Raw genomic sequence first — 27,944 nt, forward strand, 5'->3', positions numbered from 1 at the left:
TACAATGCTGAACTATTCACAGCTGCTTCCCCCCAGCAGGCTTGATGCAGGTTCAGGTATTTAGGGAGGCAGTTGTCAAAAGCGTCAAGATAAAACACTTTCAGAGCAATGTATCGCTTACCAATGTGAAGCTGGAATATGTGGGAAAGAAATTCATGGCAGGAATGGGAGCATCAGGCTGAGATGTTGACTTTGTGCAGGCCTGCCGCAGGTGCTGGTGAGCCTGAGGGAGGCCTGACAACTGCTTTTTCTTCGCCTGTACCTTTAGGGTTGGACATGAGAAGCCTGGAGGTCTTTTCCAACCATAATGATTCTGTGTAGTGGCTTATTGCCGGGTGAGCCGTGGCCACAGCCACCGTTTAACTTTGCAGATCCTGTATCTGCCGGTATCACAGAACCATATTTAAGTTTAACTCTCCCCCGCAAGAGCCTCCTACCACCACTTGGAGCCTGTTCCCGAAGATCCTCCGTCTCGTCCTCACCCTGCAGCGCCCGGCGGCTCCCGCCTCGCGCTCGGCCCGGGGCCGCCGCGGCCCCTCCCGCCGCGCGACCCCTCGCGCGTTGCCCGGCGACCGGGGCCTTCGGCGGCGGCGGCAGCCGCGGCTACTTCCGGGCCCGCTTCCGGCCTGCCCGGGCGCGCCGGCGGGGCGGCCGCGCGCGGCGGCGGTTGCGTCAGTGGCGCGCGCCGGGGGCGGCCCCGCGGCAGGGGCGGCTCCGAGCGGGGAAACGAAAGTGCGGGCGGCGCCGCGCGGCCCTCCCCTCCCCCGCCGCTGCCGCCGCCGCGGGGACGCGGCCCGTTCCCTCCGTGAGTGCCGCGTCAGGCGCGGGGGGAAGGAGGGAGGCTCCGCTGCCCCCGGAGCGGCCGCGGGTCGGTGCGGGGCCCGGGGCGCGAGCTGGGACCTGCCCCCCGGGCCTGGCTGAGCCCGCGCAGGGGCCGCCGCGCGTCCCGTTACCTCCGCGCGGAAACGGGCACGGCTGGGAGCGGGAACGGGGAGTCCGTGGCAGGCCGGGCGGCGGCCGAGAGGAGGTGAGGCTGCGGTCTGCTCTGAGCACCCTGCGGCTACGGGGCCTTCTTCCCGCCCTGGCCGTGACACGAACGGTCTGCGTGTGCAAGAGAGCGAGAACGCGCGAGGCGGCGGCCGTTACCTGTCAGTCACCGTGGAGGAGCTGCCTAGGATGGAGCTCCGTGAGGCCGTGGGGACAATTCGGGTGGCAGGGCCAGAATTAGGAACTCGGCACACTTTTCCTAGTCCCTCATTCCCATGTACCGTAGTAAATGTTAACTTTTTTTTTTTAATCACTTGTCACTAATAGCAAAGAAATTTAGCTGGTCCTTCAATGATCGATGTTATTTTATTTTCACTTATTCTCCTGTTTCTTGCTCTTTCACATAGGTCCCATTAAGTTGGCCTTGAGTGTTACTCCTTTGCCTGAGTTAGGCAATTTATCTGGCACATCCAGAAATTTGATGCCTTGCCAATGATGTCAGATGGTAGAAACAAGCAAACAAATAGAAAATATCAAATAAAAATAAACCCAAGAACCTTGTGTCTTTGTGTTTGATAAAGTTCTACTGTAGAATTAATGTAGAAAAGCATATTTTATAATTACTGTTTGCATGAGCAAGGTCAGAATTCTTGTAATCCTTTTGTCAGAAATTGATTCTGCCCTATGTGTTCCCCATTAGATTGATTTTGCACCTTTTTTCAGGTATGTTTGAAGGAAGTGAGCCTTGATTCAGTAATAATAACTGACTGTGGTAGAGCTAACTTTTGCAAGTGCTGGAACGTTGGTTCTTGCCAGCTGCTAGTGTTTAGTGGTGAGTGGGTTGTAGAAGTGATCCTGAATTCAAGCTATTGGCATTAGGGAAGCCCCTGTATAGTTTCCTGTTTAGTTAGATCAGCTGTGGAGTAGGTGATTTCTAAAGAACCCAATGTGTCTACCTAAAGGAAACTTAAGTTGAGACCTATATCACTGAATAGTCCATAAAATTATGTATGCCACAGTGCTGCTGGTATGAGATTTGTACCTTACTGTTCAGCAAGCTGGCGAAATTTAACTTGCTTAATGCTTACCAAGTGTACTTTTTTCCCCTCCTTTTCAGTAAAAATGAAGCGAAGGGCAGAGCCAGAGTTTGGCAGCCCGCAAAAGAAGCAGAAGAAGAGGATAGAAGACTTGGGATTAACCCTCAGTTCTACGTCAGATGATGAAACTCAATTTAGCAATCATATGACTCAAGGTAAGGTTGGAGGTAGTATGTGTATCACTGCAGGGGATCTAAATAATCGTTAGGGGTTGAACATAAACCCCAATTAATGGCCATGAACTCCTGGCGCATTCTTTCTGTTTGGGAGAAAAAACGCATTATTTTTGTTAATAAATTTGAAATTTTGAAGCTTTCATTTTTTTTCAAACCTTTTTTTTCCCCTTCTAAAGTGTTGCGCAGACACTTCAGTCTGGCAGTTTTATGAATTCAGACATAGAAAGTAAAACTTGGGAATAGATGACCAAAACCACAGCCTAATATCTGTAAAGATTCTGATTATATATTAGAAGCGTTGATCTTATCGTCTCAGTGGATTTTTCTGTTTTGGAAACTTTTATTCTTGAGTAGTTATGTGCAGTAACGAAACATCATGATCTCCCTTGTTAAGAACAATTCAGAAATATTATTCTAGCTTTTGCAAATAGGACAAACTGAATTGTGTATGAAAAGAAGGGTTGATTTGGATTCTTAGGTTGTAACACTATCTTTTGCTAATTCAGTGTAACTTTTCTGTAAGAGTTGGGTGCTCACAGGAGTTTGATTTCACAAACTAAAAATGGTTTAGAATCAATTCTGTCAGTTTTGTGCTTTTCTCAAGGTAAGTGTGCTTTGTCACCAGGCCTTGGAGTATACCAGGCATAGGAAGAGTGCCCTACACAATTGCTATCCCTCTTGTAGGGCACTATAAGCACTCCCAGTATGGCACCTCATGCTGCCTCACACTCATGTCTGTTACTTCTGACTCTTGGGATTTCCCCTGGTAATAAAGTATTAGTGAGATGGGTTCTAGGACCAGGATCTTGGGAAAATGGGAGCAGGATGGGTATGGACGATGCGTGGGGCAGTTGAGCTGGTAGTAGATGCAGTGACAGAGAGGGGTCTGCTGTGCTTTTTTTGGGGCAAGACTGGAGCTGAATGGGGAAGTTAGAAGTTTAGGGTGTGAGAGTTGTTAGGGCATGCTGTGTGCACTCAGGGTTGGGCTAAAAAAATCAAACAAATACTTGTTTTCCCCCTTTTTTTAACATGTTTTTTCCTGGAATTAAAAAATATGCTTAGTCCTCCTTTGCTGGTGATTGTGTCTCTTCGTACTTTTAAGCAGTTTTTCCTTTTTCTTTCTTAAATGATAAACAAAATAAAAACGTACTCTGCAGAAGATTTCTCTTAGCAGTGTCCCAAGGAAACGTGTATAGTTCAATCTCTCCTAGTAGCACTGGATGATTTCTAATGCTCATCAAACAGGGGACACTCGAGGTGAAGGTATGTTGCAGAACGTGGCTGAGCTTGTAGTAGAAGGATGCTCTGGTAGTCTGTATGGACTGCTTGGCACTGTGAGATTAGTGACTGCTGTGGTGCTAGACAAGTTTCAGGGAAGAAAATCATCTCCTCCTTTGTAGATGCCAAGAAAAGGGGAAGGACTCAGTGGGGTGTAGGGAAGTCCCTTCATACTGGTATGAAGCAGGCTGTGAGTCAAATGATTAACAGCTGATTTCCCAGTTGCATCCAGCCCAGAGCAAATGGGTTTGGGCGTCTCACAACTGTAGAGCAGCTGGGGTGATTGTACAGTTCATAGAGGCCTAGGTTTTCCTTGTCTAGATCCCACGGTAGAGCTGGGCAGGGGTACAACCCTCACTCAGACTGTTACTTGCTTTTGACTTCAATCAAACCTATTTTGAGTGTGTGCTGGGCGTTAGATTACATTTCTTCCTGGATTGGACCATTGACTTGACTAACGTCTCCCTCAAAATTTTTAAAGTAAATTGGTATTTAACCTGCTTGAGTAAGTTACCCTTTGTCTGTAGCTGTCAAAAAATAGTATACTAGTTTGTCTTCTGTAAAATCTATTATATATGCCTTTATTTTTCTACTTGACTGATGTTTGATATTCAAAGCAAGAAGATAGCCTGAAAGCTATTACTCTGATGAAAAAAATATTGCGACTTTTCTTTCACTGAAGTATTATATCTTTTTCTCTGGAAATAGTCTCTTTATCCCAAATCCGTAAGTAATTACTTCATTAGTCCACGTGAGGAAACTATCTTCAGTGAAAATCCACAGTAACTTCCTGAATTCTCAGCAGTAAAACTTTAGCTGATTTTCTACAAGAACCACATGTGATGCAGTTTTGGTTGTCACTTAACCTTGTCCAAGTCCAATTCCTCAATTAATTAGTGATCTTAGGAGGGTGATCATATCAGTCTAGTTAATTGCACTCTCGTTACCTCATTGTTTGTTATGACTTGTAAGGGACTTTATCAAACATTTTTTTTCTTCCTTAGTTTTATTTTGTGGCAAAGAGGAAAAAAAAAAAAGTGCCCCTTTTTTTTTTGGTTTTCATATTATTTTTTACAATAATAGCTATTTCATCTGTAGATCTGACCAAATAATTTCATTCTGCACTGTTTACAACATTTGCCTTTGGTTTTATTTGAATCAGACTACAGTTAAAAAAAAAAAGTCTTGGATTTTTAGATTGCTTTCTTTAATATCACATTCATTTTACTGGGGCACTGTAACTGACTGTAAATTACAAGCTCTTTTTGTACTTCTTTGCTCTGTGTAAGAGTTTTTTTTTTTTTTTTTTTAAGAGAGGAGCATGCTAACAGTGCTCCCTGCTCAGAAGAATTTCTTTGTATTGTCTAAAGCAAATTTTAAGTAACGTCACGGGCTTATATAGCTCTTTGTGATCAACTGAAACGTGCCATCAGCATGGGTAGTCTAGGGAGTAGAAAATACTCTAAAAGCGCCTCTGCATCATTTTATTTGGATATAGAGGAGCATTTTATTTGGGTGGATACTTCCTAGAGCACATGCAGGAGGTAAGGCCATAGAGCGCTGTGCCTGCAAGGATGCAGTCAGGGAGCTTCACTCTTGCGAGGAGCAGCTGGGGCCCATAGCCCCTTTCTAGGCTGGAGCTTTCTGATTCGGGTAATCGGTAGTTGGAGTGGGTTTCTTCTGCTTCATTACTTTCTCTTTTGCTTCATTTCCTTAAAGATGGATTCTGTAGGGGCAAGGTAAACTGCTGCTAAAAGAGATGGTTATACTGAACAAACTAATGTAGGCATAGAGGACCTGCAGGGATTGGACTTTACACTATTTCAGCACCCTGCTATATGTGTGATTAGATCTTGACAAACCAAAGTGTGCAACTTGCTCTGCACCAGGGCAGTGAGCATATGTAATAATCTGGTGCAAATATCCTTAATGCAGTTGCAGTGGCCTGGATAGTTTTGACCAGCTGGTTGGAGGAAGGCATGCACCAAGCTATTCTCAGAAAAGCAATAGCATTAGGTTGGGAGTGTTGTTGTTATGAGTTTCATTGAAAAGTTTATTATTATTATTATTTAGACTCTTGTTTTTGAATAACCTTGCATGCTTTTTTCCAGGTATCTCTTATCACCACGTGGGAATCCCTTATGATTCCTCAGGCTGCTCAACATGCATCAGGCATGGTGGTTTTTCTCGGGGAAGGGATAGAGACTTTCCAAGTCCTCTGTGACAGAAGGGCTGGTGGTCATTACTCCATTCTAATTTAATTCTGTAACAGTCTTCCTACTCTAGTAGAACATTCTTTTGGAGGGATTTGCTACTCCATGCTTGCCAGAATTTGTGCTTTATTCTGCTTTCTTTCTGTTACCGAAGATATCACGCCTGGGTGTATCAGGAGAATCTAGCTGGGTAAGGCACTTGTGCTGCTTGAAGCTACAGTCCTATGCAGGACACATGCAGGGTAAAGAGTAACATGCATGCTGACCTGCTGTTGTGATAGAAGAAACCAGAAGCTGTTTTGGTTAGGTCTTTTGGAGTGACTTGGAAAAATATTAATAGCATGGTTTTGTTCTAGAATGTAGCAAAGTACAGCAAAGAAGTGTGTTATTTACTTACTATTTCTAAACTGTGGCCCTGAGATCATTAGTGGTCTATAGCAGCTCCATGTGACTGTTTTCAGTTAAGAGTTTGTCAAAATATGTAGCTTGCCAAAAGGGATATTGGGGATAGCTGGATGTGTTTGGGAAACACCAACTTAATGTACTGGTAGATCCACAAGATTAATGAGATTCTTTGTTCTAGTCTTTGTCCTTTTACGCTATTTGTAGGTTATACCTTTGCTTGAAAGACTTATGGGCAAGTAATGCTTGTGCAAAACTGCTGTTTTTTAACCTTACCTTTCCCTGGGATTAAAATGCATCGGTAAACATCTTTGAAGGTGAAAAACTGTCTCATTTTCCATAGAGAACTTGTGGATCACAGTACTGAAGCGGGTAATTGAGTCAAAGTGAAGTTTATTATGGGGACTGAAAGGACCTCAGTCTTCTCTTCCTTCTGCAGTATTGGTCATTTGGTGCATGTCTATGTTGTATGATGTGAATTTGTAGTTAAGTGAGGGAATATGCTCACTTCTGTAGATGGGTAGGGAAATTAGGAGAATCTGGTATGACTTAACAAGGCATCAGCAATTTTTATTATGCTCAGGAGGGCATTTTTGTGGACTTTCTCAGCTGCGTGGGATCATTTGAAATGTGAGGCAAACTGTAATGTGCCACGATGATTGTGTTGTGACATTTGCTGCTGTTGTAATGGTGTTTGCCAGCCTGTTGGAGTGTTTGAAACTCTGATGTCCAAAGTGCTTGTTACTGGCTGAAAGAATTAGGACACATCTCTGAGACAAAGCAGTGTTAACCATTCAGTAGAGTAAATAAGTCACACTTTACAGTTCTTGATGTTGTTACCAAGATGCCTTCCTTCCATTTTTCTTTTTATTTTTATATTCACTTCTCCCACTCTTTTGTTTGCAGAGTCTTCCAGTAGCAGCAGTGGGTCTGACAGTGAGAGCGATGAGAAAAGACCAGTCTTCAGCAATGAGTTCAAGCAAGATTCCCTCGTGGAGGGTACTTCATCCCGCTACTCTATGTATAACAGTGTCTCCCAGAAGCTCATGGTAGGTCAAAATAATTTTGTATGACACTATTACATGAGAGCACATGAGTAAATGAGAGAAAAGTGAAGAGAGAAAAAAAAAAGTCTCTTTTAGGAGATTTTTCCCTAAGTTTGCTGCTGAACTTTTCATGCCCTTAATGTCTTTCATTAGCAGTTCTGGCTGCAGCAAGGCAAATCAGTGATGATTTATACCTTGTTAATTACAAGCCTGAAACTGCAATGAATTTAACCTTTCCTTCTCACCAGGAAGACCTCTGTGCTCGTAATTGTATTTCCATTCAAATCCAAGTCGGCCTTTCACTGCACATGCCTTCTGCACAGAAACTTATTCCTGCTAGCCCTAGGCCTCTAGAATTTCAGGAGACTCCTCTTTCCACTAATCTTGGAGTTTGGTTTAAATGCAGCTGTTAACTTGAGGAGCTGTAGTTCTGCTTGTGTTTTGTCCTGCTGTAAAATTGTTAATGAAGTTCTGACTTGTGAAGCTTGTAATGTTTTTTCCAAGTGGGGTTGTTTTTTGAAGGAGATCTTAGAAGCCTCCAGTGTAGTAACTATGTGCTTGGCTTTGTGGTAATTTTAGATTTGGTATTTAATACCAAATCTAAATTTGGTAATTTTAGGTTGGTATTTAATAATTTAACCTTTTATAGCACCATACCCTTGTTTGCCCTTGTCTGTGCTTTTGAGGATCAATATGACTGAATCAAGTATGTTGAAACAAAAAGTGTGAGGACAAAAATTTTTTCCAAAGCAAAACAGGATTAACCGGGGTATCTGGTGTCGTGTGAAGCTCAGCTTACATATGCACAGGTAGTCCTACATCATATGGAAGACTTGGCAAATTAACTATACTGTGGCTATTAGGATGTAAGTGTGATGCTTGGCTCCCAGGTGCTCTCGCAAAGCACTTGCTGATCTGGGAAGATTCCTGGTTTGAGGCAATGTGGTATGTCCTTTAATGGCCAGATTTCCACTTAGATGTGTTACTCTTTGTATAACTGTTTACGGGAACTGAGTGATAAAAGAGTTTAACTGTTGCAGGATCCTACCTTTGAGCAGGATCCTACCTTTACAAAACAGGAACTTTTCAGCTGTTGATGAATTTAAAACTCAGCAGGTTCCAGATGCCACTTTGCTAATTGCTAAGGTGCTCCTCTGTGCTCAGTCACCTCTGTTCTGGGCACTCTGCATGGCTGAACTAAGAAGGCTTTTGTTTGTATAGCTTTATAGACTTGGATATAAAGATTGTTCTGATTTGCTGAATAGCATTAGGTAAGTAAAAGATATTCAGAATTCTCTTCTGAGAAAGTTAGTGTGCAACAGGCTGAGTGGCTGTCACACCTGATGTACCTATTTCAAGGTATGATAACGCAGAAAATTCAGACCCAGATAACAAAGGCAGTGGTGGAACACCATGTACCTTTGTATAAAGCCTGAGTCATATTTTTTCATCCCTTCTCATATAGACCAGAAATAAATAATGTAATTGATGCTTTACAGAAAGCAACATATAAAGTAATTTATTCTTTGAAGTGACACTTTTTTAGGTCTTTTATTTAGTTACGGTCTTGTGGATGTATACTGGAAGAGGTGGAATTGACTCTGTTCACGTTCATGTTGCTTTTATGTTACGTTATGCTCATGTTAAAAGCCTTTAAAAGAAGAGGTTAATGAAGATAGCACTGCTTTTCTATATCAGTCTTTCAACCCTTCTCTGAGTTTTAGGTGCAGTTTTAACTGGTGCTTGCAGGTGTGTCTGTACATATGTGACTGCATTTTCACAGCAAAAAATATCATTGCAATATGATTTTTTTTCCCCTTGTGCTAGTATCTTTTGGTTTATGAGCCATCCACACTCACTGAACTTGGTGTTCAGTGGCCTCCTGGCTCGTCACTGCTTTTTCTTTTGAGCAGCCTCTGTTTCTGCATTACTGAACTTTTTGTAATGTCTTTATCTTTTCAAGCATCGTTTTCTGGATCTCGTTCTTTCCCTCCTGCCTCAGTGAAGTGAACTTGATTCCAAGTTTTGAAAGCCACAGTTGAGATTAACAGTGTTCAATGCCTTCAAGTCACTTCAGTGTGATGCATCATTTTCCTTGCTAATCTTTGACTCCAGCAGTGCATAAATTCATGTCCCTTTGTCTCATCCTTTGCTTTCCTTATAGGCCAAGATGGGCTTCCGTGAAGGAGAAGGCCTGGGAAAATATGGCCAAGGCAGAAAGGATATCGTTGAGGCCTCCAATCAGAAAGGAAGGAGAGGCTTTGGACTGACCCTCAAAGGGTTTGATGGGGAGCTGAATATTGACTGGCAGGATGAACCAGAGGTGAGTATGTCCTGTTTTGAATCAGTTTTCTGTTGATGTTTTCAGGCTTCACCTGGGGGGAATGTTTTTTACCATTTTCTGATAAAACTGGCTGTTGTCAAATGGCTATGCTGGGTAGATCCAGGTCTCATTCTGTTCCAGAAAAGCACATCAAAACTTGGTTTTGGTCACAGGTATTCATGTTCTAGTGCAAGCTTGGTCTGAAGATTGTTCCTGTGATCTGTACAGTTTGTTCCTCTATTTGTAGGAGTGGATATAATTGAAGATTGCTATCAAGCTGCTTTATATTTACCATTTTTTTTGTTTGTCAGTGGTTTTCTGTGCATCTGTAAGTGGGTGTTTTGTTTATTTGGTTTTTTTAAGTATATTTTCAGGTTGTGCTTAATAGCCCCTGTATTCCTGCATCTTGTCAAGCTCTTCAACAGGGAGGAAAACTGGGAAATAGCAATGAGTGTCATCAAAAAGTCCAGCTTTGATATTGTTTGGTGTGAAGTAGCTGGTATGTGTTATGTTAAAAACAAACAAAACCAAAACTGAATCCTAGGGATTTGGTTCTCTGGAGAGTAAGCAATGAAGTCTTGTAAGCCAAGGACAATAATGCTCATCACATGAAGTATGATATATATTTTACCACTTTTTGTTTTATTTTCAGCAGTTACAAATAACCTCTGCTGTTATTTCTTGAAAGCCAGGAGTTTGAGAACTCTTCTGCAGGCTCTTTGGGTCAGGACTCATTGTCCAATGTGTTTCTGTAGCTCAGTTAAGCACAATTAAGTGCACAATTAGTAGCACAATTAAGTTTTATGTGCTGTTATAATAGCTTTAATAAATACAATTAAGGGAAAGGCAAGTGATTATTAGCACCCTTCTGTGAGGAGTCACTTTAATCTTTACTACAGAAACAATTCCTTGTCAAGACTGAACAAAAGTTGGTTGAAGCTTGAGCTAGCTGTGTTATGAGAGTCTTTCAAAAAGAACTAGGGAGAAAGGATGTGTAAAGCATCCTCAAGATGTGTGTGTTGGTGTTTTGTTTTGTTTTGTTCCGCCCCCCCCACCCTTAACTATCTTCTTTGCAATATCTCTAAAACATACCTTAAGGCATTAACTTTAAAGTGTACCCTGATTATTTGTAGGGCTCTGATCAAAGAAAGTTTGTTTCTTCCCCAAAGGAATGACGTTACAAGCTAGGAGTAGCTGGGAAATCCTACAAGCTAGGGTTTCTGGTTGGCCCAGAAATCATCGTGTAAGCCTGTTATAGTAGGGCAGAGTGGCAAGCTTTTTAGGAACATTTAGTTGTTACATTTTATTAAAAAAAATATATATATTCTCTGACCTTTCTCATGTCTTGTGCTTGCAGCCCAGTGCCTATGAGGAGGTAGACTGGTGTGCAGGATGCACCACAGAAATCCCTGATGCCCAGGAGCTGAAGGAATGGATGACTGTGGGGAAGGTAACTTTCTAGATATCAGTACTTAGCAGCCTAAGAAGATGCATGAGCACTTGTCCTGGAATGGTTTTCTTGTCAAAGAATTATAGAATAATTTAGTCTAGAGTGAACATCTGGAGGTTACTAGTGCAACCTCCTGCTTAAAGCAGGTCCAACTGGATCAGGTTCTTCAGGGCATTGTTTGAATGAGTTTTGTGTATCCCCAAAGATGGGAAGATCTCAGCCTATGTGAGCATCTGTTTCAGTGTTTGACTACTAACTTGGCAAAAAGAAAAAAAAAAGCCTATATAGTTTATTTTATGTTGTAGCTTTTGTCCGTTGCTTTTTGTCCTATTACTCTGTACCTCTGAGAAGAGTCTAGATTAATCTTCTCTATATTCTCTATTTCCTACCACTAGGTAGTAGACAACAAGATCTGCCCTCTAAGCATCTTGGTGGCTCTTTTGCTGTACTCACTCCAGTATCTCAATCTCTCTGTCTTGTACTGGGGGATCCTAAACTGGATGTGATACCCACATGGATATGGTCTCAAGATGCTGAGTAGAGGGGAATAGTTCCTGAGCCTGCTGGCTGCCTGTTTGCTAATTTGGCCCAGTTTGTGCTTGGCAGGCTTCACCATCACTGTTGCATGTTGCATTCTGAAGTGACTGATCCCGTGTGTGCTGACTGCTGTCTGTGTGTTCTCATCCTTCTCCAGAGGAAGATGGTGATTGAAGATGAAACTGAGTTCTGTGGTGAAGAGCTTTTACGTAATGTGCTGCAGTGCAAGGTGAGTTCCCTTCCCTGGAGAGGAGTTTAGACTTTAGAGAAGCAAGTGAAATGGATGATTGGAGGAGATTGAGTAATGTGGTCAGTAGGTGCCGGGACATCCTCACCTCTATGCCACCAGTATGGCCTCGAATCCTAATTGTTCTGTTATGTCCTTTGCATCTTGGCATTCAAAGAGGTGAATGAAACCAGTGTTCTCCCTTTTTTAGCCACCTCAGGTGGAAGTCTGAAGACTTGAATGAGCTAAGGAATTAAACTCCCTTTCCTTTCTTGTGTGTTCCATCTCCCCTTCTAGATTTGATCATGCCGTTGTGAAGTGCAGTGGAAAGGCAGAGTGTGGGTGTGCACGTGTCTGAGAAGACTCTTGGGTTGTGACTGCTTCTTAGGTGGCTAACCAGGCTATCAGGTTGTGGAGCCGTTAATACAGAATTCAGTGTTGCTGAATTCCATTGAGAAATACTGTGGCTTAGAATTGCTAGATACTACGTGACTGATTAAGTAATTGTGTTGTGCAGACCAAATGCAGTACAGAGTTAGATGTCCAGGAAGAGAGAAATGTGAGGATAGGAAATGGTCATGCCTAGCTGTCCTTCAACCTTGTAGCAAGTCTGGCTCAGTTTTATTTCTGTTTGTGCAGAGTGTATTTGATGAGCTGGATGGAGAAGAAATGCGTCGAGCCCGGACGAGGTCTAACCCTTATGAGATGATCCGTGGAGTCTTCTTCCTGAACAGGTTTGCAGGGGTTGTGGTTGTGTAGCCCCCTTCCTATTTTTGCCTACTTTTGTCCTTGGGAACCAAGATTGAAACCTAATAGGTCCCTTTTTGTGTGTTCACAGAGCTGCAATGAAGATGGCAAATATGGACCATGTCTTTGACTACATGTTTACAAATCCTAAGGACTTCCATGGGGTGAGGCCTTCTGTTTAACTTTCAGACAGTAGTGCTGTCTCCGAGAATGGGGAAGATGGAGAGAGAGGACAGTCCATAGTACATTAGCTGAGAAAGCAGGTGCTTAAAAGAGACAGTCTAGGTGGTGCAGTTGATGGTATATCTGGTTTGACCAATGTGAGCTGTTACTGGGTCAGTAGAATGTGCTCGGTTTCCTTTTGCAGAGGCCCTTGATAAAGGAGCGAGACGCAGAGCTGCTTTACTTTGCTGACGTGTGTGCTGGTCCTGGGGGCTTCTCTGAGTACGTCCTGTGGAGGCGGAAGTGGCACGCCAAAGGATTTGGCATGACCTTGAAAGGACCAAACGACTTCAAACTAGAGGATTTCTATTCTGCCTCCAGTGAGCTCTTTGAACCTTACTATGGTACGTAGCACACACGTGAGTTACCTCATCTTTCCGCTTGTGCTGCAACCGCTGTATCAGGAGTGGGGCTGGTTTTGATCCCAGTGTGAGGATCTAAGAGAAGTCTGTTCCTGGAAACCACTGTGGGATAGGAGGAGGCTGTTGTCTGAGGAAGGGCTTGAGACTGGTGGTTTTGCAAACTGTCATGTTTCCACAGTTATTTCCAGTCCTCCTCGGGAGTGTGTTCCAGTGTAATGTTTTGTATTTGAGTGCTTATTTGAAAATTAAAGTGTGCTTTAAGGTTGCCTGCTGATATTGTTCTCACTTTACTGCTGTTGGCCTGAAGCAGAGTGGGTGAGGTGACTTGCCTAAAGACCTGTTAGCAGAGCCAGAAATAGAAACCTTCCTTGCCTGACTGGCAGTCTGCTTCTGTATCAGGCATGACTAGCTCTGCTTTCATTCTGGATTTGTAGTAAATCAGATTGCATTTGTATAAATCAGATTTAGCCTGGAAGCCAAGACTGAATCTCAGGCTTAAGGTACTTTTTAATGTAGAGAGGTTTAAACTGATATATTTTGCCTTGCATTTGTGATGGACTAAGTACATGTAAACAGACAATTTACTCTCATCTTGTGGGTGATAAGCAAAACTTGCTGATACACTTGAGCCCTCTGTCTGTGCAGCCTGTCTGCAGGAAGGGAAGTACACAGATTGCTGATCTTCCTGCTTTTTCTTTCAGAGTGTGCAAAGAGAAGTCAAGTGTGGCTATCTTGCAGAGAAGGTGATAGCCAGCTTGCTTTTCCACTTAGTCATGCTTTTATTTTTCCCCACCACTGTGACTCTTGCTTACTGCCACTTCTGACACCTGGTTGTAAACTCTTAGAGAAGGGTTAGCATTTGAGGATTAGATCAATTAAAGAGAAAGCTCATGGCAGGTGCAGTGAGGCAGATAAACACATTGTTCTAATCGTTGCAGCATGTATACTAGTGCTCTTAAGGAGACAGGAGATACCTGCAGAAACGAACAGCCCAATGACTTTGATGAATTTTCTTGATTCCCATCCTCTGTCTCCTATGTTATAAAGTCTAGTTAAGACACATACAAACTTTCTTCCAGCAATGGGAAGGAAGCAGACTGCCTTAATATTTCTGCTGTGATGAATGGCAACAAATTTTGGGTTGACTTTACTTAATGACAGGGTAATTTATGAGAATTTAGTTTTAAAAGCACTATCGTACTTCCTGGTCTCTGCTGCTTTTTAGTCATCCAATCGTTCAGTTATTAGAAGCTCCCGATGTAGAAGATTTATAGGGGTCATACCAGCTAGAGGTTCTGACTTCTCAAAAGTCAGAATTATTGAGCTCTAGAACAAAACTTAGACTAATTTCTGAAAAAGCCAACCTGGAGCATTTTAGTACATCTGATTTTAGAGATATATCAGAAAACTGAAATATTCCTTTTATGGGCAAACCCTACTTTTTTCTTCTTTCTCTACTCACATTATAATCTAGTTTGCCTGGGGACAATGTTGTTTTATTTTTGTTTTTTTTGATGCTTTTTTTTTAATTGCAGATTACACTGTGTTTGGAAATAGATAATTACATTAGTTTGGAATGATGCTAATTCCTAATAGAAGATTACCAATGCACAATGAAGATCATTTTACCTTGCCTGTAAAATGTACTATTCACAAGGGAACTGTGCAATGAGATTAATTCTTACATTTTTAGTAGATACAACTATGTGTCATTCCTACTTGGATGAGACAGGGTTATGTTGTAATGGAGTCAGATCCCATCTCAGAGGGGCAGTGAATGATTTATAGTTTGGCCAAGGCTCACGTACAACACATTTTGAGCATGGTTATTATATGGCTTTGTTTAGCTCTGTATGTAAATACCTGTAAATAGACCACCTGTATGTATTGGTCTTTTGTCTGCAAACATGTTGGTAAACACGTCCTCTTTCCCTCTTAGGAGAAGAAGGGATTGATGGAGATGGAGACATCACCCGCTCAGAGAACATCTCTGCTTTCCGGAATTTTGTTTTGGACAATACTGATCGGAAGGGAGTGCATTTCTTAATGGCTGATGGGGTTGGTCCCTTTCTTTTTCTTCTTGCACTAATGACCCAAACTGATATTTCTCTATCTGTGTATCGTGTGTGATTTACCATTGGTCCATACTTATGGAGTGAGATTTATCAATGCTTGCCATTGTAATTCCTGGTGGCAGTGCTTTCTATCTGAAGAAGTAGGAATTGTCATTGTTCCATGATGCAATTTTACAGAATCCTTTGCTTGAGGAACAGCTTTGTTGAGATGCTAATCACATCCTATGTGCCTTGCAGGGCTTCTCTGTGGAAGGCCAGGAGAATCTGCAAGAAATCCTAAGCAAACAGCTTATGCTTTGTCAGTTCCTTACAGCGCTGTCTGTTGTCCGAACAGGTAGGTTTTGTCTGTAAAGCATAAGTAGTTCTTGTGGATGGATACTTCAGAATTATATCAACTTGCCATAATGTCCCCTCTGCTGTGAGGGTGAGTTGTCAAGAACATAGTAAGTCCCATTCATCCTGAGATGGCTATCACAAAGGTTAGAAAAAATAAAACATAAGATTATATATGTGTCTTTTAATTACAAACATGAGGTAAAATGCGTTAGTTTAAAGCTCTTTTGTGGTGTTATATTTTGTAGTTGTCTTGGATTAAGGGCACTGGTACAGTGAGTGGACAGTAAATTTGAGCTTTATGGTTTCAGCTAAACCATCTGTTTCCTGAATATTTCAGCAGGCTGGTTGGAACAGGCAACAGCGTTCATGCAATTCATTCTTTCTTTTAACTTGTGGCTTTTATGCCTTCAATTTATCATCTCTGTGTTCTGAAAAAAATGTCTTGGGTTGTCCAAGTTGTACCTCTTTTGCTGCCAAATGATGGACACAACAGTTGCATCTAGTTTTCATGGCTCCTCTTTTGAAGGCCGAATTTAGTTAGTATTTGGCACCGAGGCACAAGAACTGATGAAGAAAAAAATTTAAACGAGTAATTGTTTACTTTGTGCTGTACTCAGAAGCATCTGAAGCAGTGATCTGTTTAGCAGCAGCATTTCAAAGTTGATATGGTTGAAGGAGCAACCTTCAATCCTTTCTCTGGGTAGGCACAGCCCTCTTTTTTCCTTAGGGAAACTATGAGCCTTGTTTGTAGGCAAAGGGCATAGATGCCTTCTCTCTAGGTGACAAGTTATTTTGTTTAGATAAAAAATGTGTTTTTTTTTCTTTTTTCCCCCCCTCCATCCTGAAGCTTCTCATTGGACAGATCAGAGCTCTGTTGTCAGGGTTTTTGCATAGCGTCCTGCTGTGCCTTACTGTGAAATTTGGTCTCTACAGGGTGCATGAAGGAATTCTTCTTGAGACTACAAGAAGACTGATTGGATCCTGGTCAGGAAACTACTTTTCTCTTTGCAGAAATTTGGAGAAGACTGTTCATGCAGCCTCACTGATTCACCTTATGAGAGTGTTTTAGATACTGTTTAATTGTACAAAACCTTTTTTTTTCTTTTTTTTTTTTCCTGTTTCTGGGGGAGAGAAAGTTACAGAGGTGCTCGGTTTGTCCCTGTTATCTCATAATCTGTTGGTGCTGATGTGCTTTCTCTCTTTTCTCCAGGAGGACATTTTGTCTGCAAAACTTTTGACCTGTTTACCCCATTCAGTGTGGGGCTTGTTTATCTGCTGTACTGCTGCTTTGAGCGAATTTGCATCTTTAAACCTGTGACAAGCCGTCCTGCTAACTCAGAGAGGTGAGACTGTAGAACATGAGGGATTACTAAAGAAACCCTTATTTATTCATTTTTTTATGGAGTGATAGATGGATTTGGGTAAATTTAGGAGAAACTCTGTTAACTCACTTATATGGCAGCTGTCTTGGAGGAGGAAGCATTTTAGATGCTTAGCAAGTGATAGTGGTTGGTAAGGTAAAGAATCTATTCACCAAATTATCGTGATTTTTCCTGACTCTGCTCATGTCCTTCTGGGATAAAAGCAATGAACCTAAATATGTAACAAATTGCTTTCGTAAAAGAACTAAGGTTTGAATGAAGTTAAAGCATATGTTATTGTACCTCTCCCCCAACCATCTGCCCCAGTTTCGTTTGCTGCTTGATTTACTATTTTAGGACAATCTGAGTTTTCAAATAGCATTGTGTTTTCCAGTCTTTTCAGACAGTAGAAAATATTGTATAAAGATTTGTGATAGATGAGGCTGCCTCTTACTGGAGGAGCCCGGGGCAAAAAAAAATCCTGAGATCTGGAAGAACAAAGCTGCCCTAACAGTCATGAGTGTGACATGAAAGTTGGCTGTGTAGCAGGACTGAACCCATATGTTCTTTTGGGCTTGTTCCTCAGGTACGTGGTATGCAAAGGACTAAAGCAAGGGGTTGATGATGTGCGGGACTACCTCTTCATGGTGAACAACAGACTCAATCAGCTGCGCAACTCGGACGTGGATGTAAACCTTGTCGTCCCGGTGAACGTGCTCAAAGGCGACCAGGATTTCTATAATTACATTGTTCACTCTAATGAAAAGTGAGTGTGGGCAAGTAGGGCCACTGGCTCTAGTGGGTCAGCCAACTTGGCTCTCACTTGTGATGCTTATGCTCTTACGGGTGTTTGATTGCTGGTAGATGGCCCTGGTTTTGCTCCCTAAATGGCTTGGCAGAGCAGAGCCTGTTCCTCAGCAATGAGAAATGCCTCATATTTTAGTGACTGATTGGCCTCTGAATGCTGTCCTCTTGTGCAGAATGGAAAGGAGGCTATTGCCTAGTTCATTAGTATGGACTTCCATCACTTTAATTTGACTATGGTGATCCAGTACTGCTTTGAGGATCAGCCAGACTTTTTGGTGACCCAGCACTATTCCTTGTTTTGAATATTAAAACAATCCTGGCAGTGTTATTAGCTTGTTTGCTGACTGAAAATTGTCCTGTCTTTCAGCCACTGCAAAATCCAGATCAAGGCACTAGCCAAAATCCGTGCTTTTGTTCAAGACACGTGAGTATATTCCCCTGGATTTGGATGAGGGTTGACCTTAACCTACTATAAATGAATTGCTTTGTCCTTTACTGTGTGTTTTTTGATTTGAGAAGGTACTTGACTTGGCATGTGGAGTCAGGAAAATTAATAGTGGCTTTAAGTAGAACAGTTTGTTTCTGAGTTGCTCCCTTAAATATGTGGGTAATTGAACGGATCTTGAAAGTTGGTGGTCTGATACCATCTGTGTTGAGAAGGGTTGTGTGAACTGCATGCTTTCCAGTTACCATAAGTGGGCCTCCTTTGCAGAAATCTGTGCAGAAAAGCAACTCCTGAGTGGTGTTCTCAATTCTAGTGTAACCATTTAAATTAAGTGTGTTTCATAGTTCTTCATTTTCCGGGGGCAAATTGAAGTATCTAAGTTATGTACCCGGAGTTACTTAAGTCATTGCAAAATGTAGGCTTTTCTCTAGCATGACTTACTGTTCAGATATCATTCAGAGAGAATCTTTAGTAGAAAATTGAATGAGCTGGGAGCCATCTAAGCGTTAATCCTAACACTGAGACCATTCTGTGTGAGGCCTTCAGCCTTCATTGTTCTTTGTAAAGAGGCTTATGTAGCAACTTCCAAGCTCTTGAAGATTAAAGTAATTTCATACTAATACATCACTCTGTGAAAACATTGTTGTTTCCGTAGTGCATTCCTGGCATAGAAGGGTGGCCACTAAATGGTAATAAACCATCAAATAAAATTAGACTTGGTAGGGATGAGGACACCGTCTTTTGAATGTAACCTGTTGGGGAACACTGCGTGTGTCTAGCCAAGCCACACACTCTAAAGATGCAGAGCGGGTAGGGCAGGTAGGGCTGTGCTGTGTTAACACTGCAGGACCAAAGGGATGTCACCATTCTAACTGTGTGCTGGCTTTCTCTCAAGGACGCTGATTGAGCCACGGCAGGCTGAAATTCGAAAGGAGTGTCTCCAGCTATGGGGGGTAAGTAGGCTGCTAAGCAGGGAAGTTGTGAGTGTGTCCTCTGGGGTGCTGTTGCGAAGGGAAGTTGTGAAGATGCTATGGGGAAATAAGGAAGGAGCTGGAGTACAGACAGGAATCCCTAGATAGGGGCTTGATGTCTTTAAGACCGTCCTCTGGAAAATTTGGGAGATCACTTGAAGCTGTTCAAATAAGTAAAGTCCGTGTTGCTTGTAGGTTTTGTCAGTGGCTTAAATGAAACATCCTAATTGCAGAACAACAGAACAATCAGAAGGCTTCTCATCGTACACACGGTGAACTCGGGAGCTAGTGGCTTTGTGGGTCTGCAGCTTTTCATTCCTGGGCTTTTGGCTGCAGTGAGATCATACAGCTATGGCTAATTTTATGTCTCCAGTTAAACAGTATTTCATTACTGTGGAGAGATGCTGTTTCAGTTAGAACATGTTTTCTTTTTTTTCCCCATAGCGTGTGAAACACATGGAATAAAATATTTAACTTGAATCTTTTGGAAATTGCCTGTGTCTGTTGTTTCCTGTGACATAGTTTAACTATATAAGGTTTGCAGTATGTGTTAGGCCTTTCCTTTGCCTTGAGAGCCCTCCAACACCCAGAGCGCTGACAGCAGGAGTTGTAGGGGGCATAGGACATTACTGAGGCCACTATTGCCTTGTGAAACCAGAAAGGTTTGCACATGTAAAACTTACTATCTATCCTTTGGATTTTTTTTTCTAGATTCCTGATCAGGCCCGTGTTGCTCCTTCATCTTCAGATCCCAAGTCCAAGTTCTTTGAGCTGATTCAGGTGAGACCTTACCCAGGAACTTGTTCTGAACCTTTTCATACAAATAGGCCTTTTCCCTTGAAGAACTGAGAGATGAAGAAGCTAGACTGGTGTTGTCAGTTTATGTAGAAATTCCATTTACCTACTTGTTAATGGACTGTGTCTAACCTGCCTCTCCCATATTCTGCTCTTCAGGGCACAGACATTGATATCTTCAGTTACAAACCAACTCCTCTTACTTCCAGTACACTGGAAAAGATCCGCCAAGTGTTAGATTACCGGTGTATGGTGTCTGGAAGTGAACAGAAGTTCCTCTTGGGGCTAGGGGTAAGTCCTGAGAACAGTCAGACTTTTCAGCAGGGAGTTTTCTATTTCATTTCAGTGCTATTACTCTGCCTTGCAGATTCATACCATCACTGCTTTTCACACTAATTAACTCTGTTTTTCTAATCCCAGCCTACAGGGAAAGCAATATGCTCACTAGTGTCTAATTCTTCACCGTCCTTTTAAAAATTCTCTCTTTCTAGTTCAGGCTATGAAAAGTCACTGACAGATGAGAATCAGGGTTTTATTCCTTTGCTGTAGAGATTAAGGTTCTTCATTAAAATTTCCCACGAAGAAACTACTTCTGACAGCCTAGAACAAGAAAATTCTGCTCTAAATTTAATTTTAAATTTGGAGCTGTCTTCTCCAGTTTCCCATCAGGCCTGGCTGAATACAACTCTGCCTTCTGCACACACAGAAATCACAGATCTACACCTGGGATGGTCGCCAGTCAAATCGCTGGACAAAGCTGGACTTGAAAACTGAACTGCCACGAGATACCCTTCTCTCTGTGGAGATTGTTCATGAACTGAAAGGAGAGGTGAGAATTTATTCTCTGTTTTGCCTAGGGCATGAAAATTTGTTTCAGTCATTTTCTGTAGGGTACTGCAGACTAAATATTCTGTCCATGAATGTGCCTCACTTTCTGTGCATGATTTGTAAGAAACTACTTTAGATTAAGTTCCCTTCTTTTTGTGTTTCTATGAAGATGATCATTTAACATAATTTTGAACCCCCTTTGGAGATGACTTGATTTTGTCCCAAGTGCAGCAGGGGATGGCATTGTCACCAAGAGTTAATGTGTTCAGTGACTTTTTGGGTGCGTAACTGCTAGCTAGTGATTACGAACTTTAGGAAAAGACCCTGGAGCATACAGCATTGCTACCAGGGTGTTTACTGTCCTCTGCCCCTGCAGAGAATGCTGCACCGCACTTAAGTTTGCATCGTGGTAGCTGATGAGAGTTAGTGATGGCACTTTCAGGTAATTGTGGCCCTGCTGCCTTTCTGTCCCTGGGAACTGGGCCGGAACTGTGTAGATGAACTACAGTGGTTCTTGAAGGATGGCACATTACTGAAGCACAGACTGTGGGGAATTTGCTGTTCTTCTGATATTTGTAGAGGTGTTTTCTTGCTAGAAGAGAATGATCTGCTGACGAAAATACAGACTACAAAACAAAGCTGAAATAGCAACAAACAGTCTGAGCAGTTAAGTCTCTGTGTTGCCCTCCTAGGGGAAAGCTCAGCGAAAAATCAGTGCCATACACATCCTGGATGTCTTGGTGCTGAATGGCAACGATGTTCGAAATCAGCACTTCAACCAGAGGTATGTAGGCTCTGAAGAACCCTTTTTTCTTGTGGAGCTTCAGCACCTTCTGCATGTATTAGGGCAAGTTTAGTTTCCTGAGGCCTGGGTTGAACTGGGCAGTCTGGGTCAAATGATCATCCTAGGAATGAACATATTTGGTGTTTGGCTGAGAAGGGAGTAGCCCCTCTATTTCCTTCCTCAGTGACTTAGTGGCTCTGCCCATCCCGCTTTTCTTCTGGTGCATGGATGTGTTCAGCAACACATGGGTGTGTGAAGGAGCTACAGAAACTTATTTTTTACTGAATAGTAGCTGTTTTCACTGGGCACTGAACTGGGAGGGCAGAGTGAGAAAGGTCCTTCAATATCCTTTTAGTGCCTGGTGGAGTCAGTCTGTCTGTGTGTAAGATGTTGTCCTAGGGTTGGACTCAATGATCTTGAAGATCTTTTCCAACTATAATGATGTTATGCAATAATTCTTATCAATTGTTTTGCTGGATCCATTGCCTACCTGTTATGCAAAGGTCTAGATAAATGGCAGGATTATCTTTCTGTTTTGATTTAGGATCCAGCTTGCTGAGAAGTTTGTCAAAGCTGTTTCTAAACCTAGCCGGCCAGATATGAACCCCATTCGGTGAGTAACTCTTCCCTCAGCCTGGGCTGCTTTGGTCTCAGCCTGGTGTTCAAGGATGAAGATGAAATGCTGAAGGTGTTGGACTTCATAACAGAATTTCAGCTTCTTTACTGGGAGGATGCTAAAGACCTTTAAGATATTTGAGAACTAGGAGTTGACCTCTCTTTTCAGATATTAGGCAGTCATTGCAGTGGCTGGTGCTCATATCAATAGATCTATATAAATGCTATGGTAGCCCTAACCCCCAGTTAGCTTAATTGTTGTTAGTAGAGGAATGAAGTGCTCACCACTGCTTGCAATCTCCATAGGCTTAATATGAGGAGAAGGCTTTGGTTATAATCCCAGGAAGGTTCCTGACAGAGGCTTCAGCTGTGGTTGCCTTCTGACTTTCCATCTTATTAATTTTGCCATGCTGGAGCATCGCTGTGGTGGATGTCAGATAGATAGTGCGTACAAAATAGTTTTTCTCTGAGAAAGCTATCAGCCTAAGTAGAAATGCCATGATACAGTGAGATAAGCTGGAGTGGAGGGAAAGTGAAACCTCTGCTTAATGACTTAATTATAGGTCACGAGTAGGATCTCAAACTCAGTACAGTCACACCACTTAGAGTGAAGAGTGGGGAGGGCTAAAGGGGAATTGAAAAAGAGGGCTGCAGAAATGGGTTAAAGAAGGGGCCTCTTGCTGCTCTCGTGGTGTTCAAAATATGCCTTGGAAGCCTGGTGCTCATAGGTGTGTGTGGGAAATGGGTGGTTGGTGTGTGTGGTCAGAGGCAGTGCTCTTGAGATTTTCTCATTATTTTTGTGTCTCAGAGCAATAAAAATAAAAGCAGATTGACACAGTCATAGAATTATGATTCCAACTTACGGTATAATCTCATGATTAAAACAAATAAAGTGCATTTACCTCAGAGTTACTAATAATTTTAGGTGTCCCTGAGGATAATCACAGCAAAAATTAGACTTTTTAGTTCTACTCTGAGGCCAGCATGCCAAAGCGAGAACTGTATCTTCTGTCTGGGGCTGGTCTTGGTGGATTTACCTTGTGAGAAAGCAGAAGTGATTTCACTGTTCTTCTGTATACTTAGGCTGAGGTAAAAATACACGACTACTTTAGCAGTGAGGACATTTATATACTGCTTACAGCAATCCTGTGAGTGTGTAGGTGTCATTTTTTTTTTTCAAGCCAGGAGAAACAAGGCATTGGGGCATAAGAAGGTGAATCTTAGTCAAGCTTGAGCACTTTGTGCTGTACAAAATGTATTATTTGGCTGTTTGCAGTATCTGGGTGAGAAAAGAGGGCGTTTCAGATTTTTTAACAATGCTTCATCATGCTTTTGTCTCCTCCAGAGTGAAGGAAGTGTACAGATTGGAGGAGATGGAGAAAATTTTTGTGAGGTAAGTGACCAGCGTAAGGGAGGCACTTCTGGTTGTACTGAAGACATCAGCCACTGTGTGTGGCAGCACAGGAATGGGAGGGACATGTTTGTGGATCCCTGAGGGAAGCTCACAGCTGATAGCTGCTGTTTTTGGAGTGCTGTTTATGCAGAGAATCATTCTGCTGGATTCTAATGCACAGATGAGACCAGTGTGCTTAACAGGAGTAGAAGCAGCATTTTCTTTAGCTCTAGTCACCAGGGATCCTTTGCCTTTTCCCTTGACATGCAAAAGACTCTTTTGAGCTTGTGTACAGGAATGCAAGCAGCTTGAAAGATTGAGTTTATACCTGAAATGGCAGTCTCATTTGGTTTAAGTATGGTAAATCATCCTAGATCCTTCATTCCATCACTTGACGTCTGGTTGTATGGAGATTTCTGACTGTTTTTCTAGCGTGGGGCTGAGGCAAGAGACTGAATTCTCCAGCAATAATGGATGCAATAATTTGACCTGTCATGAGCAGTGCTGTCAGTTTTCACTGTGGTGCTCTAGAGAGGATGTACAGGTGCATTTTGTGTGCAAGAGAAGAGTGGAGGAAGAAACGAGGTGCTGCCAAACGCAGTTTCTGTCGTTGCCTTCTCTCAACACTCAGGTTAGAGATGAAGATCATCAAGAGTTCAGGGGGAATACCCCGGCTATCCTACACGGGCCGAGATGACCGGTACTTTGTGCCCACGGGACTCTACATTGTACGGACTGTGAATGGTAGGAAGAGAGAGTCTTCTGCTCTCATTTTCCTTTTCTCCATATCTTCAAGTGTAAAGTAGAGACCAGAGTTGTTCTTGCTTAACCTGTTAAAAATTAATGGGAGTAATGGGAGGCAAGTTAATGGGAGTAGTTGGAGATTGGTTATACCTATTTGAAAAGAGGGTAGATTGAGTTGGGATGAGATTTAGGTGGGGTTTTTTTTGTGTGTGTGTGTGAGATAAGTTTTTCTGTTGTGGTTTAATTAGTACTTAGTCTGTGAGCAGTTCTTCTTGTTTACATGACTGATGATATTTCTTTTGAGTTCATATTGTTTCACCAAGAAGGTATTTTCCAAATTAATAGTACATAGACATAGAAATATGCTACTTAAAATGCCCATTTTGAAATGCAGAGAGTAGGGGATTTTCTCAGTGAATTTAGAACAGCTTGCAAAACAGATTCTTCAGAGGGAAGGGAAAGGAAAAGGAGTAAGGGAGGGATGACAGTATGTTCCTAGAGATTATGCCTCCCTGCTCTCACTATACGTGTTTATGTTGTGCTCTTTCCCCCATTCCATTTTCCATCTTGTTCCTGTGACTTTTTCCCCAAGATCCCTGGACAATGGCGTACAGCAAAAAATCCAGGAGGAAGTTCTTCTTCAACAGGATAACCAAGAGTTCAACATATGATCTCCCTTCTGATTCCATTGCACCCTTTCAGTGAGTACAAGCCTGACTATTTGCCAGAGCTGAAACTATGGAAGGACTGCACAAGGGTTCATGCAGCCCTTGTTCTCTGCAACAGGCCAGTGCTTAGATCTTTAGGTAGTATCCTCAAGAAGTTCTGACTATTGGTGCTTCCCTAGACCTTATTTTTGGGGACTTGGAAGGGAATCCAGGCTGGTTGTGCTGTTTGTAGTCACTTGTAGTGCAAGCTCGGCTTGGTCACCAGCAGGGTGTGCTGCAGAAACTGGAATCTTCTTGGAGTTTAAGGGCACTGCTGTTTTGTGGTGGATTGATAACTGAGTAACACAGATTCTCACATCTTCCATTTCTGTTTTCATTTCCCTGTCTGCAGCAAGTTATTGAACCTCCCTGCATGCACCGAAATGGAAGCTGAGTCCGGCAACTGCAAAGTATCTTAAGATGCTTGCTTGGAATTTGCTAATTTAAAAGCAAATCCCAATTCATTTAGGCTGGGCTCTGGAATAAGTTATAGCCAGCTGGGACTTGTTTAATGAGAAAGTGAGAAAAGCAGTAGCAGCCTCTCCTTGGGAGAGGACAGGAATGGATTGTCATTAGACAGTCGTGAACATTGTAGCTGCTGAAACCAGTCTGTTGTGTGATAAGCCCAGGCCATCTAAGGACACCGAATTCTGAGTCTGTTTGACAGCTCATGGGTGGAGGTGTTCTGGACACCTTGCCTCATGTGGTGTCTGAATATCTTCCCTCCTTTCCTTCCCACCCTGACTGTGCCTGTGAAGGAGATGTGTCCCACTCTGAATCTCCTTGTCTGACTTACAGCAGTGCTGTTAGGAATCCATAAACTTCCTTAAACAGCTAAATAGAAGAGACTTGAAACTGCAAAAACAGTGGCACATGGTGCTTTTATCTCTCGCTGCCTCAGCAGTGAGATAAACATTTCTCTTTTTGCAAGTTAGACCAGCATGGATGAGGGTTTGGAAGGCTTCTGGGACTCCAGAAGGGCTGTGTTGTGTTGTCATTAGTGCTCACTAATGTGTGTGCAATTGGCCATTGGCTTGTGCTCTGCACCGTGCTAATACTGTTCTGTTGGAACAGTAGCGCCAAATAAGCTGCGTGAATAGTAAGTGTCAGGAGTTGTACCAAACGAGAGGCTGGCTGTGTCAGCAGCAATTAGCAGCTCTGTCTTCATTTTGGTGGGGACTCTGTTGATGCCCTGAGGGAAGGCTGTGTTTGATGTATGGGGTGAGAGGTGGGGCAGGAGCAAAGTCTCCTCAGCTGAGTGTGGCTTGGTTAGATCACCCTGGGGCAAGAAGGGGTGATGCCAGCCTCTTCTGTGCAGCATGGAGTTCTGGTCATTTGCTAAGCTTGGTAGGACAGGTATTACTGGACTCTAGTAGGTTAGTGGTAAGTGATCAGATTTGCTGCTTTCTGCTGCTCTCAGACCAACTTCTTCATTAAGGTCTTTACCTGCAACAACATTCTCTGAGTTTCATGCTTTGAAAACCTTTCAGGGGAGGTAAGTTTTCTCCAGTGACTGGTCTCCTTCCAGGAAATTCTGAAATGACCATCTTGAAGGGCGTTTGTTTGTTTCCATGGAAATCTCTTAAACTTGGAAGTGTCTGCACTTTACATGCTGTACAGTTGACCGATGAATGAATGTACTGGCCTTCTAATGTGCACCTTAGACTATTTCTGTGTACTCCCCATTGCCAGGATAACTGTTTTTGTAGTGCACCTCTGGGCTGAGAAGTGTGTTTTTTCTATTCTCTTCCCTTTTTTATACTAATCTTGTTCTTTTCTCTGCCCACAGTGTCTGCCATTACAGCCGTCTCCTCTGGGAGTGGGGGGAAGGTGTCAAAGTGCATGACTCTCAGAAAAGGCAAGATCCAGAGAAGCTATCAAAGGATGATGTCCTGTCTTTCATCCAAGCACACTACCCCTGATCCATGCACTCAGGAGGCACATAGGGGAGTGCTGAGCCTCGCTTGGATTCTTCAGGACTGGCTGGACTGGGAAGATTCCATAACTTCTATCTCTGGTTTTCTCCAGAGCTGATTTCCTGGAGGTGATCTAATCAGGGGTGATATGCAGAAGCATAGGACAAGGCTGCAGCCTGGGATGACAGTGTATGTAAGTGTATGGCCCAGGTAGTGCCTACTGCAGGAGTACCCATGGAGACTCCTGGAGCCAAGGTCTAATGCCCTTTTGTCCCGACCTACTGCATGCATAAGGCCAAGGAGCTGGCAGCTTTCCTTGTCCCTGTTCAAACATTCAGCTAGGTTTGTGGAGCTCTCTGTGTGCCAGAACTCTCTCGAGGTGGCACATGCTTCCTTGGCAGTGTGGGAAGGAGCAGAGGATGGTGACAGAATGGAGAACAGCACATTCAAGCAACCCCACGTTGTTCCTAGCAGCTGTCTGTCTCCTTGGCCTTGTCAAGGGCCTTTGCTACCCAACAGTGGGTATAACTCATTAAGGGATGCTAGCTTTGGGACATGAGTATTTATTCTTGCTGATGTCTCCTGCACTTGTGCTGTCAAGGCACTAGGCTGACCACTGGCAATTCCTCTGTGATGGTATCCTGGTGAACAAAAGCCAAACCAGGTGGTAAGAGGAGAGTTCCTGACCTGGTTTTGATGTGCTGAGCGCCAGGGTTTTCTCAGATCTTTAGAAGCTGCTGTGACAAGGATTTCCCCTCTCCAGGTCTAAGACTGACTCTGAGCCACCAGACTGGTATTAGTTTATGAACATGTCTATGCCTCGTGGTATTTCTGAGACCAAGGTGCTTTGATTTTTTTCTTGGGACTCAGTTCTTGGTACTGTTACGCATTTCTTCAGGAGGAAAGCAGAGTGAGGGAAGACACAAAGTTTGTGACGCTGGAGCTCTTTAGAAGAAATGATGGAAACATCTGACTTTAACAAAGACCCAGAGCTTTGATGAAGTGAGATCCTGACTTTGACCATGTTGGTTATTCAGAAGAAATCCTATTGCCTGAGTGTGACAACTGGAAAAGATATTAGACTTTTCTTTTTAAATGCCA

At 42.8% G+C, this 27,944-nt stretch overlaps 1 protein-coding gene across 2 annotated transcripts; it reads left to right on the forward strand.

The window, feature by feature from the left end:
- The first annotated feature begins 781 nt into the window (after window positions 1-781).
- Window positions 782-27,944, forward strand: CMTR1 (cap methyltransferase 1). Of its 2 annotated transcripts, XM_088524225.1 has the most exons (24): window positions 782-805; window positions 2,105-2,239; window positions 7,060-7,202; window positions 9,364-9,522; window positions 10,880-10,972; window positions 11,667-11,738; window positions 12,375-12,469; window positions 12,574-12,646; window positions 12,850-13,048; window positions 15,006-15,124; window positions 15,379-15,475; window positions 16,688-16,820; window positions 17,425-17,604; window positions 18,013-18,069; window positions 18,986-19,043; window positions 19,773-19,841; window positions 20,016-20,147; window positions 20,563-20,685; window positions 21,377-21,468; window positions 22,013-22,081; window positions 23,429-23,476; window positions 24,108-24,220; window positions 24,813-24,921; window positions 26,717-27,944. In XM_088524225.1, the coding sequence occupies exons 2-24, from the start codon at window positions 2,110-2,112 to the stop codon at window positions 26,847-26,849; spliced, it is 2,496 nt and encodes an 831-aa protein (XP_088380351.1). In that variant the 5' UTR covers window positions 782-805; window positions 2,105-2,109; the 3' UTR covers window positions 26,850-27,944. The 2 variants fall into 2 exon arrangements, with proteins under 2 accessions (XP_088380351.1, XP_088380350.1); XM_088524224.1 differs by lacking the exon at window positions 782-805 and having other exon boundaries at window positions 2,047-2,239.

The sequence above is a fragment of the Tinamus guttatus genome, unplaced genomic scaffold (genome assembly GCF_059628265.1).
Source record: "Tinamus guttatus ecotype Peru unplaced genomic scaffold, ASM5962826v1 Tinamus_guttatus_pri_ptg000208l, whole genome shotgun sequence".
Classification (NCBI taxonomy): domain Eukaryota; kingdom Metazoa; phylum Chordata; class Aves; order Tinamiformes; family Tinamidae; genus Tinamus; species Tinamus guttatus.

Bases quoted from the DNA above. Each gene is read 5' to 3' on its own strand.
- CMTR1 (XM_088524224.1), top strand. From the start codon at position 2,068: ATGCTTACCAAGTGTACTTTTTTCCCCTCCTTTTCAGTAAAAATGAAG. The intron at 12,647-12,849 runs GTGAGGCCTTCT...TTCCTTTTGCAG, and splicing joins ATCCTAAGGACTTCCATGGG to AGGCCCTTGATAAAGGAGCG. The intron at 19,044-19,772 runs GTAAGTAGGCTG...TTTTTTTTCTAG, and splicing joins AGTGTCTCCAGCTATGGGGG to ATTCCTGATCAGGCCCGTGT.